Here is a 13089-nt window from a genome sequence, read left to right on the forward strand (position 1 = left end):
GTTTGGAGGTGTAGCGACAAGCCTTGGAGACGTGCAGCTGTTGCAAGCTTTTAGACGGATACAGAGAAATAACTGTAGAGTTTGAAAAGACTTATGCAAGAGTTATCCTTGCCAAGATGGAATAATGACGGCGTCTGTGTCTTTCGAATTGAGCAGATGTATTATTTGAGTATGTAAAAGGACATACTTTGTAGTAGGACACACTAAGTTCTCAATATAGCCTTGAGTTTATACATCTGATATATTTTCGGCATGTTTGCATATTCATCTACCTTTTTTAATTCCAAGTCTTACAGAAACTAGATCCAGTAGTCATTAAGCCCCCTTAACATGGTTCTTGATTGTTTTGTTTTGTTTTAATGTTCGACTACTGGGCTTGTCCCTGTAGCTTTTATTGCATAATTCTATTAAAAGCTTCAAGAAAGGTGTATAATAGATTATCCAATACCAGCAATCCATGAAACGACCAATATTATAGAATCTTAGCGTTTTGGAGGCAGTTTTCTTAAATCGAATAATATACAAACAAGAAAAAACTAACTTTATTCTACAAACTACTCACTGTTCGTAATATACAATGGCAACAAAAAGACCAATGAGTTGAATTATTATATTAAAACAAACTTGCAATACGTATAGACAACAGAAGACCCTCATAAAGACATGCAGTATACATTCATCCTTTCTCAATATTTACAATCCTATCATCTATTCTTCTTCCCAAACCAAGCCATTAAAGATTATAAGTGTACTTATAATATTTTGAGTACCTTGTAAACACACTTCAATAGAATACGAGTATATGTACATAAAAAGTTTGGCGCCACTTGAAATAACCAACCAATTTATAAGACGTATCATTCATAAGTAAGCTCCGTGTGCTTTAATTTTATTTCGACAGATACCCTGTCAAATAAATAATTAACATAGCATTTTAAGGAATTCAAATTACTAAAACTTTTCTATATATGTTCCTTCGTTTAGATTTTCATGACATGTCTAGCCGTTCTTTGAACATGAAACATTTTAACATATTGAAGAGTGTTTGACTTTTAAAGTTATACAAGTACAAATGTCAGTTATTTGCAATTCGCTACAGACTTTGGTTTGTTGCGTAACCTGATTTACTTCCATTTGAAAATACGTATAAAATCGCGAGAAGAGATTTTCGACTCAGAGACGAAAAACTTGTTCCCGAATTTCTGAAACTTGATGATCTCTGGTTGCTCAATACTGTTCTTCTCGGAAAGAATGACTTTGACTCTTTGCCCGTCTTCGTTTAACTGGTGAATGTTGGAGGACTGTTTACAACAGACAAAAGCATGGCCTTGACTATCGAAATCGATTCCACTAGGACATGTCATATCCTTCGAGGTGTACCTGTGAAGACGGCAGCCGTCCAGAGCGAAAAAAATCACAGCATTCTTGTCACGATCAGTCACCACGAATCCCGAAGTAGATGCCTGAATGAAAGCCGGTGACTGAAATTTTGTCTTGATGAAGTTCATCTCTGCGCATGATTCCTTACTGCAAACAGCGATTCCAACCGCGCCAAGAAGGTAAATATTGCCGTTCGCGCACGCCACCGAGTGATACATTCTCTTTGTATTCATAAAGTCTCCTTCTGTGAGTTGATTTCCTTTCATGGTTATGAACTGGACTGCACTCGCATTCGGAAGGGTAGCGATAAACTTATCAGGATCAACGAGAGCTATATCGCTTGGTTTACTCTTCAGTACCAGTTTACAGAGAAGTCGACCTTCTGTTCCAAACAGTTTCAGTTTAAAGTTGTCATGGTCAGCTAACAGAATACGACCGTCATCGAAGTAGACTCCGCCGGATATTCCACAACGACCTCTGTCGCCTGCAATCCAAACGCGAAATCGTGTCATCTCCTTTGCAATATTTCGCACAATTCTTCCTCCACTCACGACATTCTCTGATTTCTTTTTGGAGCGTTTAACATTGATGTTTCCAAAAGACTTTGCCGTTTTCAGAACATTTTCTATGGCTTGATCAACTTGAAATTCATAATCAACATGCTCAAAGTTTGACTGGTTTTCCCGGAGCCTCTTTTCATATGTTCGACATTCCTTAGACACGTTTTCAACTAAATTGATCATGTTAGCTTCATTGCCTGAATGTTGGACTGTCTCAACCAGATTCACCGCGTTCGTGATCTGCTTCCCAAGATTTTCGCAATCCAAAGTCAAGGTTTGCAGTTTGTTCATTTCCTGCATATGAAAGCGATCAAAATCATCCAAGAGTTTATTCTCAAGTCTGCGCAATTCATTTTCAAACCCCTCTCTAACTGTTTGTACATGGTCAGTAATTGATCTTCGTTTAATTTCTAAATCATCAATCACATTTTTTCGACTGTCAATAAGCTCTGAAGCCATGTCTTCATATTTTGCCAAGAGTTCCGCTAGATTAGTATAACCCCCTCTTCCTTTCAAGGCCAGAAATTCAGTTTCCACGGTAACAACGTGATCACATTTCCGATGAGAAGTCACCAAACAGTGAGAACAACATGGTACGCGATGATCCCGGCAAAAATGAGTGATCTTTTCTTTGTGAAAGTGGCACGGTTCGTAACGGGGAATAGCAACGTGTGGATTTTTCGCTATCTCCTTTACCGATAGGACATCGTGGTCCTTGAAGATCTTAAACCCTCCATGGACCGTTTTGCATACGTTACATTGATATTCACTACATTCCCGGCACCACCAAGTAGCAAGGGTTGTCTCCCCTCGTCGAAGACAAGGATCACAGTCGACGTCCTCCCTTTGGACGGCAAGGATCATGCAGTACGCGTGCAGAAAGTAGTTCGTTGGAAACAGGGATGCCCACTTTTCGATGCCAACGTTTTTCTCCGGTGGCTGAGTCTCGCGCTCGCAGACTGGACATGGAAAGGTGGTTGGATTCAAGTCCAATTGTAATTCTTGTTTCAAATGCGTAAGAATATGCTGTTGAAGACATTTCTTGCATGTGTTGTGGAGGCATGGTAACGTCTTTGGCGTATTCATCGATCCGAGGCAAATCGGGCATACTAGCGTCTCAGTGATATGGGAATCCACAGTCACGTCCAAGTCTGCGCGAAACTGCAGACTGTTATATGAACCCGATGTCGCCGAAAATACGCGAGGCGTTTCGACAACTGAAGACCGAAAATCAGGTTTCTGACTTGAACCGGAAGAATTTGAAAATGTCGGACTGGGCGCCTCCAGGTCAGAGGTTGTTGGGTCCCTACGAGGAGGTCGGATATGCCGTTCCATTGTCACTGCGTAGAAGTATACTTAACACAATCAGCTTACTGTTAAGCAATAAGTCCTTAAAGTATAATCCGCACATACAGTGTGTATTTAAACTTGTATTCGACAAACAGTGTCGTTATGTGCCTAATCAATTTCGTTCTTTAAGTGTCAGCTTACAATTCAAATTGAAACGCGATACAATACTCATTGTTTTGAAATACTAATCACGGGTAAGTTTTCATGGGTATGATTTTCGATCCATTCGTACAACGTAACACTAAAACGAAACGAATGCGATAACTTCATCTAGATTTTCAACCGTACGTCTAGTTTCTAAATGTTGTCAAAGTAAATTACTTCGTAACTCAGTATATATCTAACGTATCGTGCGGTTCCTTAGTCTTGCATTGAAGAGAGAAGAACATTTTAATATTGTACAGAAAATGCTAGCTTCGCTTCATATGTTAATCATAAATGTCTTCAAAGTTATTAAATCCAATTTAGCACTATCCCACCCAGCGCAGCATTAAGAACATGTTTGATTTCAATGCGTGTCAAAACTGAGTTCACTTTTAAATAACCACCAAGAATTATTGTACAATATTGCAAATATTTACTAGTAATCAAATTAATCAAAAACTTGCGTACAAAGAACTAATTTTATTTCTCTTCACCATTATTGCGTTTGTGACATAGGTTAACGACCCAGACCTATGCCCTGATGAATGTGCCTATGACAGCAAGTTCAATTGAATCAAATTAAGAGAAATAAAATCATACCGTAGTTTAAAAAAATACATCATTTTCGATCAACTTGTGTTCGTAGTATATACCCAACAAATAACCAGTGAAAGTAGTGCACCCAAACAGTAGTAACTCATAAAGTCAGGGCAGAGATTTTAATGGTTAACTTAGCGATGGTGCTCAGGTACACTTGCCAAGTTACGGGATGAATGTATGCGATAATTTTCCTTACGATTATTATTCAAACACAGTTGCCAAAAACGAGGTTATGGCTGGAATTTTAGGATCTTTTTGTAACGGAATCCAGCGCATCATATAATAATTATGGCATCGCTAATTCCACATGTTAAGTGCAAAGTGAAAAGCCATACACATTCCAATTTCTATTAAAGTAGCCTGGCTTATGTGCGATGAACGTCACCGAGACGTCAGTGTATCGATACCTAAATAAAGTCTAGCTTATGAAATGAACGTCATAAAAACGTCAGTGTAGCAATTCTTGAATATAGCCTGGCTCATGTGAGATGAACGTCATAAAACGTCAGTGTAGCAATCCCGGGATAAAGCCTGGCTCATGTGAGATGAACGTCATAAAGACGACAGCGTGGCAATCCATGAATATAGTCCTACTCATAAGAGATGAACGTCAACAAAACGTCGGTGTAGCAATCCTTGAATATAGTCTGGCTCATGTGAACGTCCAGGGCTTTCATTAACTTTCATTTTTGCGACATTAACGAGTGATTCTAGGGCGTTTAGACAACAAAAATATAATGAATAGAAATAGAAAGTAGCCATGATCATTACGTTTCATATTTTGAGAAGTGGTGCGTTTTCATCGACTGTACAAGTAATATCTCTTAGTCTTCTTTTGTCATCGCTTGTGTTTCAATTCAAGAAATATTCATAACTCCAATGATTAGTTTATTATGAACCAGAATTTCGAGAACCTGATTTGTTGCCCGTCAGAAACGCTCATCATTTTTCTAGACACGGTCACCATGACCTTTTGAACTAATGACCCTTAAATCAACAGGGGTCATCTTCTGTCTATGAGCAATGTGCATACCAAGTTTGAAAACAAATTATTCATTTTTTTTTAATTTGTTCCCTGAGCCCAAGCATCTCAACAACTTCCATAGAATGTATACGCAGTTTCATTAACAGTTTCCTAGTTCTTTACAAAAACACATCCTGCAAGTAAGTCACATTAGTTTATTTACAATATACAAATGTATCAGTACACATAAAAATGACAAGAGAATCATGATAAAAGGGCTACCATCTTTTTTTCAGTTTTAAAAAAGGATACAGAAATACATTTCATAACAGCTGTAACTCCCTGAAAGTCCTTAAGTGCAGGACTTGGAGGGGCATTCCATCAAGAATCCTAGCAGCAGTTCCCATACTGAGCAAAGATTTCCAACAGTGTTAAACCCCCTTGTTGGTTTGAAAACTACTTCTCAAGTTCTTGATGAAATGGACTCCCTGGTTCTTACTGTTGCTGGGCATTTTTTTTACACAACTTTCTCACAAAATGGAAAATTGCAAAGATAACAAATTGCAAAAGATTATGTCCATTTGTTCACCAATCCACATACTTTATAAATAAATAAGACAAGAGTATATTAGTCACTGAAACACTGATTACAACTTCTTTGTTTCCTATTATTTACGACTATAATCTGAGATAAAAACAGACAGCTGGTCACTAACAACGCTTGCTACCATTAGATGCAAACATTATCTAATCGTTATTTTTCATTTCACATTTTATGATACATGTACAAAAGACAGGTCAAATTCTAGGTCAAACAAACCATATGACTACACAGTAATTAACTTATAAATAGGATTTTCCCAATTCAAAGGATGCACAGTCGTAGCAATGTAGTTTCTTTGGGAAAAAATGAACATAAAATGTAATTGAGAAAATCCTAATTGAAAGTTAGAAATTAACTTTACAAACATGAATAATCCATGTTAAATAAAATCATACATTTTGCTCAAGACATACATTTCAACTCAAAATCTAATGAGGATCTGACAACACGTTCTAAAATATTTAATGAACAAGATGATGATTTTACTTAACATGAACTTTTAGTGTGTTATCTAGCATGATATGAATAAATATCCAGTATAATACATTGATGCAACCATGGATGAACTTCACCAAACCACGGTATACTGTCCACATAAATGTTAAGTGTTTAAATCACAAAGTTCAACTGAACGAAGAGTCATGTGTAAAAATGTATAGTAAGTTATTACAAAATGAGGAAATAAATCTACAGACACAAGTCATTTATGTTTTAAAGACAAATGTGAAAATCAGTGAGAAAAAGTAAAAAGCTTGAAAAAAAACTCAAGAAACACTATCACAGTTCAATTAATTCACTGTGTCACAATGTAGCATTTAAATAATTGTTGAGGAAAAATAAGGTTGTCTTATCTTCAATCACTTTTTAAGCTCTTAAGCAAAAAAGATCAAATTCACAAGGTAAGGTTACTGTCACATGATTTCAAATCATCATATCGATGCTTAGCTTTGTAACGCAATGGCTTTAAGGACTTGACTTTAAATAACTTCTAAATTATATAAATCAAGAAATTTAAAGGGGAGTTCTATACTTAGTAAATATTTTCCATTACTACAAGTAAAAGGTCTTTACGACACAAGCTCTCAGATGGTATCAATTTTCTGTGTTATAACAAAAAAGAAATATTTGGCAAACATCAACAGTGTGCTTTTTTGTCTAAATAAATTCAAATCACTACCTCAGCCTGACAGACAAACTTCTGTGCAGTAAAAAGTTTTGGATGATAATGGTCTACAATTCATGACCTAGCAATAATGGGTCAATACAACTCCTGCCCATTGGTGAAAACCAGGCTAGGTGTTTTACAAATCCACACATCAGATCTCACCACGCTTTCTACATTCACACTGGTATCAAAGTCACACGCTATCTATATTTTCCCTTTGCCTTTTGCCGTCCCTCTTGGCGGGGTCACTGGTCGACCTGCATTCAAACCTCCATATGGGAATTTCTTTTTGTCCGCTGGTTTCAAAATCTGAAATTACAACACATATCAAACATGCAATTATTTACACCAGTCAGTATAAGTCAATTCCGTACAAGATTATTTGTTCACCTATTCAAAATTAATAGGGGTCATCTACGGTCGGGCCAAAGCTCTTAGACAAGTTTGAGGGCCATGGGTGCAGGCATTGTCGAGTTATCACTCAGGACAAGCATTTCGCATTCAAGGTCACTGTGACCTTGCCCTTTAAACTGATGAACCCTAAAAGTCAATAGGGGTCACCTACTGGTCAGGCTCGGCCTCCATGTCAAGTTTGATGACCAAAGGTCCAGGCCACGTTGAGTTATCACTTGGACAAGCTTTGTTAAACTTTTCGCAATTAAGGTTACTGGGAACTTGAGCTTTGACCCAATGACCCCTAAAAACTTTGGACTTTTGGATGAACAAGCCCTAATTCATATACTATAGCTTGGCATCAAATTTTTGAACAAGCCCTGCTATATAAAATTCAGAATTTGAGCAAGCCCAAAAGACATTTAACCAGTGCAGGGCTTGCGGGCTTGTGTTAATTTCGACCACTGGTAATCACCCTTTTATCCAAGGGGGACATAATAAAATTGTTCTTGTTAAAAAACACTTCATTAATTTGAACTAAAAATGGTTTTACCTGGAATGAGCACATCAGTGTTTCGTCGACACTCATCATAGCACCAGCGTTGTCAAATTCTCCACAGTAGTTGGGGGCTGAGAAAAGGGTGACCAACTGTCTCTTGGCGAAAAACTCATACCCGTCTTCAACCACCTGAAAATGAACAACAGTCTTATAGTTATCACTTATGGTGTGAAAATATTCACAAAGAATATTTACATGCATTATATATATATATAAATTTATGTTTTAGTTTAACATTAACAAACATTTTAAATAAGCTTAATATGTAAATTAAGACATTCTGAATACCATCCGTCAATGGCAAAATTTATGGAGGACTGGTAAAATGTCAGTCTGTCCAAAAATGAGAAAAGATTTAAATCAGAGCAAAGTGTTTGGAGATGTTTTGTTTTTGTCTTCATAGTAAGACCATTCCTAATCAAACGGTATAACTATGAACGGGCAACAAAAGCATTGCTGTCACTCAATACACGACCATCAACAATTTTTCTAACGCAAAAAGGATCAATTTTTTAATAATCTTTTGAATTTCCTTTCAATCCATTGATGATTTTGGTTTTCGTAATTAGAGTTGAGATAACCAAACATTTGTTGATGAAATTGTTTTGTTCTCCTGCAACTTTTGTTACCCCTTTTTGTTATTTTTTTTAATGTTTTTTTTTGTTTAAGAGGATAAAAGTACTTGTATATCATTTAAGCTTGTACCTAAACTGAATGGTAACAATAGATACAGGGAAAACAATTTGGGGTTATGATATTGTATACAAGAACTCAAAATTGTCAACAAGACGCATAAATATTGACAAGCGATTCGGGCTGGTAAAGTTTGAATCAGGCTGGTAATTTTTTTTCTATTCCTAAACCAACTCAAGACTGACCTATAATTTCTATGGTCTTTGGCATAGTTTGATACAATAACAAAATGTCAGAAGTTATATAAGGTTCTAAAAAATATTTGTTGAACCGTCCAAAAATAGAATGTGAACCTGCCAACTATGGGCATCCAGGTGCATGCCACACTCGCTCTCCGCATCCAAGAATTTTTTGAAACTGAGCATTTCACTTACTGAATTCATGGCCATGTTATCTTAGAACACTTGCTTACATTATAAAAATTAATAATAATAATAAATGGTTCTGTTCATTTTTTCTCCTCAATGTATCCTACCTTGTTGCGTACTTTACAGTTTACATGTTCGTCAAACAGATTTGGTGATTAAAATTGAAACAATATTAGATAAAAAAAACCAGTCTGTTGGTGCACACAAAAATGCGAAAAGGTACCCTTATCAGCTACATGGTACACTGATTAGCTAGAATTGATGATAATTCGTTTTTTGTTAGTTCTTTTTTCTTCAAATTTAAACTGGCCACTACTGAGAACCCTTGTTACAAGTTTCATCAATTTGAGTTCGATATAGAATGATGAGTATACAGAATTATTTATTTATTAATTTGATACATGACAAAACACTGGCTATTAATAGTCAATAAAATTTTGGCTATAGTTTGAATCAGCTAATGCAACCCATTTTCCGCTTTACAAACATTCCATTTTTAAAATGAAAACAACAGTACCTGATGTGCTCGACAGATGAGATCGAGATCATGTTTGTGAAGGAATTTGGCAACCACCTCTGCGCCGAAAGTGAACGACACTCCTCGATCATTCTCGCCCCAGCCCATCGTCTCCTTGTCGGGATCTGACCACAACAGATCACACAGCAGTCCCTGGTCGGGAACGTCTGTGGGTCGCATGATACGCCGGATCTGTTCCATGGACTGCAGGTCAGGACTCAAGCCTCCATGACAACAGAATATTTTCTCATCTATGATAGCTGCTATGGGTAAACAGTTGAAACAATCTGTGAATGTCTTCCACAATTTGATGTTGTACCGTCTTTTGCCTGAAATATCAATGTTCAAATTCCTAATGCAAGATCACACTTAAAACAAAACACATCTATCTACCAGTATCGAGCTTATTTGAAGACCTATAAATACAAAAAAAATCAATATAGATTGATATTTTCCTTAATTGTAAATGTGAAGGTTAACGTGATTCCGCATGAATCATTTCTTTAAAATTTGTTATATTAAAAACAATATTTATACTTTAAATCAGGGCTTGAATTAAAAATATATATTTTACTGTTTGGAGTGCTGGAAAATAGTAACTTGCAAAATCTTAAGTTCAATCACGATTTTTCTCATCTATTTTTGTTCGAAAAATGTCTTAGTATTTGACATTGTAAGCCCCAATTTTCTTGTAGACATTTTCATCGTTATCTGTACTGAAGGTAAATTCTATGTAGTTCCAATTTAATTAGTTAATTTCATTCTGGCCTCTTTGCCAGGTTAGATCTATCTAACAAGGTAGAGAGGCCCATATTAAATCAACTTTACTGTCATTGTTACCACAGTGCCTCACAATCAATATGACAATAATCAAATAGGGAAACAAAAGGAAACCAGTCACTATTTTTTCAAGTATTTTGCACTCGCACAATTTTTCAAGTACGTAAAAAATCAACTCGCATTTTTAAATTTCCACACTCATTTTGCCGGAGTGCTTAATTCAAGCCCTGAAATTTCCTTTCTGCTTGAAATTTAGTGGTTTATAAAACTAGATTTACTGATTATAATTTCAGAAGGTTGATTCCGGCATCATTTAATGGAAAACATAATACTAAACAAACCTGTACCTAAATATTACACTTACACTCATCATAAAAGCCATAGATTCTGTTAATACTGGCACATTCGTGGTTGCCCCTGAGTAAAAAGAAGTTTTCTGGGTATTTGATTTTGTAGGCCAACAGCAAACAGATGGTCTCGAGAGACTGCTTTCCTCTGTCCACATAGTCACCTAGGAACAGGTAGTTGCTCTCTGGAGGGAATCCACCATATTCAAACAATCTCAACAAGTCGTAGTATTGTCCATGAATATCTCCTGTAAAAATAATATGATTTTAGTAAAAAGAGTCTAACAGAAATATTAAATAATCTATCAAAAATATCTATAAATCGCCAAATCTTGCTTTTTGGTGTGCAAGACTGGACAGCTTTACATATATTCGGCAACATTGTCAATCTGAATTTCCAAGGACCCATTTCTCAATCGGTCTTGAAGCCTTATTTCAAGCTTACGGAACTGTTTTGTTATTGACAAACACTTTATCATCACCATTTAATATCAATTAACATTGTTCAAAGGGAAAACGTTGAAAAAGTCAGGTTTAGAATAAGATGGCATAATTATTTCATCATTCTATTTCGAAAATAACAAGATTTAACAATGAAAGTTAAACCCATCAGAGAGACAAGTTTTTCAAAAAATAAAACACCTACAGAATACAAGTATGAATATTCATATCTTTAACAGTTAAATTCTTATTTTTGGCAACAGCTACTGGACTGTACTGACCACAAATTTTCAAAGGAGCTTCCAACTCCAAAAGGATTGGCTGACTGAGAAACAGTTCTCTGGACTTGAGACACAGTCCTCTTATCTCCGATTCTGTAAGCTGTACATTTTTTCCGGGACGTGTTCCACGAACTGAAAAAAACAAAATTAGAGTTTAAAAAAAAGTGACCTTTCAAAATCTACTGGTCAGTGGTATAATTCCTAATTCCTAATTTCTATCATGCAATTATGTGGAAAAAAGCATGCATTAACCTTGTGAAAAATGAACACAGTAAAAAAAAGTCCAAATAATTGTATGTTTACACATTTTTTTTTGTTTGATATATGGCAAATCCTTCATGTACAAATTGTTTTGAACCAAAAGTGGGTAGTTATTCTGATCGGGATTCCGAGTTTAAGCATATTACGTCTATAAAATATCGTAACATCAAGAAATATTATCAGATAGTTAAATTAATGCTGTACACAAAAAGATAAATTTCCATTTTGAATTAATGCTGTTCACAAAAAGATAAATTTCCAATGAATTATTATGAGTTTGATGTGTTTTTATTCATTTCATACTGTCAAAACACAACGATATATACATGAAGGGCACCTGTAAGGATGCGGTTCAGTTTTACAACAATCATGAGACTTCGGCCATGGCCGAGTTGTTGTGATAGTATTTACAAGGTCCATTTCGAAGCTTGCTGGAGATGGTAAAGTTGTTACGCTTGGCATAATTTTTGTCTGTGTCAGTCAAGTTTTGTTTTGTTGGAAAGGTAAATCCTGGGTTATAATGCATTAAATGCTTGTTTTATGCAAAATACCTTTGCACTTACATGGCAAAATATGAATTTAGTCCAAACAAGTGTATGTTGACAGGTTTTTTTTACCATTTTTGATATGGCAAATCCATCACGTACAAATTGTTTTGTACCAAAAGTGGGTAGTTATATAGTTATTGGTTTTCCAGGTTCAAGCATATTGTGTCTATAAAATATGATAAAAACAAGAAATATTACCCCATGATGTTATTTCATTTCAGTTCCGTACACAAAAAATAAATATCCAACAAATTATTATGAGTTTGATGTGTTTTCCATACTACAGTTTTTGCACAAATGCAGATGTCTTGAACATACAGCATTTATTCTAAAGGAAAAGTTCCTTCAATCATTAAATAAAAGGATCTTGCAACTCATTCAAAGTCTTTCAGAAAGGTTTCGATTGTGGTAGTTTTGAAAACGGTTGTACATCACTTATTATTCTCTAAAACACTCAAAACTTAGTTTCAATACACTTTGTATGACCCTGAATTTTTTGAAAAGGTGAATTTGACAGCTGAGCTAGAACTAGGCAATTTTAGGAAGACATTATTCAAAATTGAACAGTATTCAAACGGTTTATTAAAGAAGGAAAGTTACGTTAGGCAAAACTCATTCAATGTAAATAGTTGACGAAGTAATAACACGTACTGATCAGTTAAATGGTCCATTTTACTTCGGACTTCCCGATTATAGAAGAAACGTAATACTTACCCTCCAACAATCTTGCTATGATACTGTCTATATTTAACTTATCAGTATCGGCCATTCCAGTAAGAATAAGGGATTGCAAATTTATAAAATAAAATGTTTAAAAGCCCAAATTACAGCCGATGTTCACGGATTTCGTTTTAAGACCCAAAATATTTACTACTGGAAAAAAGATGGCGGCCGTTACGAAGGCGCATTAATTTGCGGAAGGAAATTTGCCGGTATAGTACTTAGGCTGGTGAACTATTTATAAATTATGATGATTACATCTTATACAGTTTATGAAAATAAAATTGTACAAAATCACGAAGCATATTACTAAATAATAAATGAAACTAAGAAATATGCTTGAAACAAAGCACAAATGCATAAACAATACTTGAATTTTTAGAACTATATTGTGACAGGTACCCAAAGAGGATC

At 35.5% G+C, this 13089-nt stretch overlaps 2 protein-coding genes across 2 annotated transcripts; both read right to left on the minus strand.

Annotated features, from left to right (window-relative positions):
• Positions 1–691: 691 nt before the first annotated feature.
• Positions 692–3353, minus strand: LOC128229612 (uncharacterized). Its single transcript, XM_052941372.1, has one exon. The coding sequence runs from the start codon at positions 3273–3275 to the stop codon at positions 1125–1127; it is 2151 nt and encodes a 716-aa protein (XP_052797332.1). The 5' UTR covers positions 3276–3353; the 3' UTR covers positions 692–1124.
• Positions 3354–5193: 1840 nt separating this feature from the next.
• LOC128229620 (serine/threonine-protein phosphatase alpha-2 isoform) lies at positions 5194–12875 on the minus strand. The gene is made up of 6 exons (XM_052941382.1): positions 12670–12875; positions 11147–11278; positions 10442–10672; positions 9298–9626; positions 7714–7848; positions 5194–7076 (listed from the first exon to the last, which is right to left on the minus strand). Exons 1-6 carry the CDS (start codon positions 12722–12724, stop codon positions 6972–6974), a joined length of 987 nt encoding a protein of 328 aa, XP_052797342.1. The 5' UTR covers positions 12725–12875; the 3' UTR covers positions 5194–6971.
• Positions 12876–13089: the final 214 nt, after the last annotated feature.

Source organism: Mya arenaria, chromosome 4 (assembly GCF_026914265.1).
Source record: "Mya arenaria isolate MELC-2E11 chromosome 4, ASM2691426v1".
NCBI lineage: Eukaryota > Metazoa > Mollusca > Bivalvia > Myida > Myidae > Mya > Mya arenaria.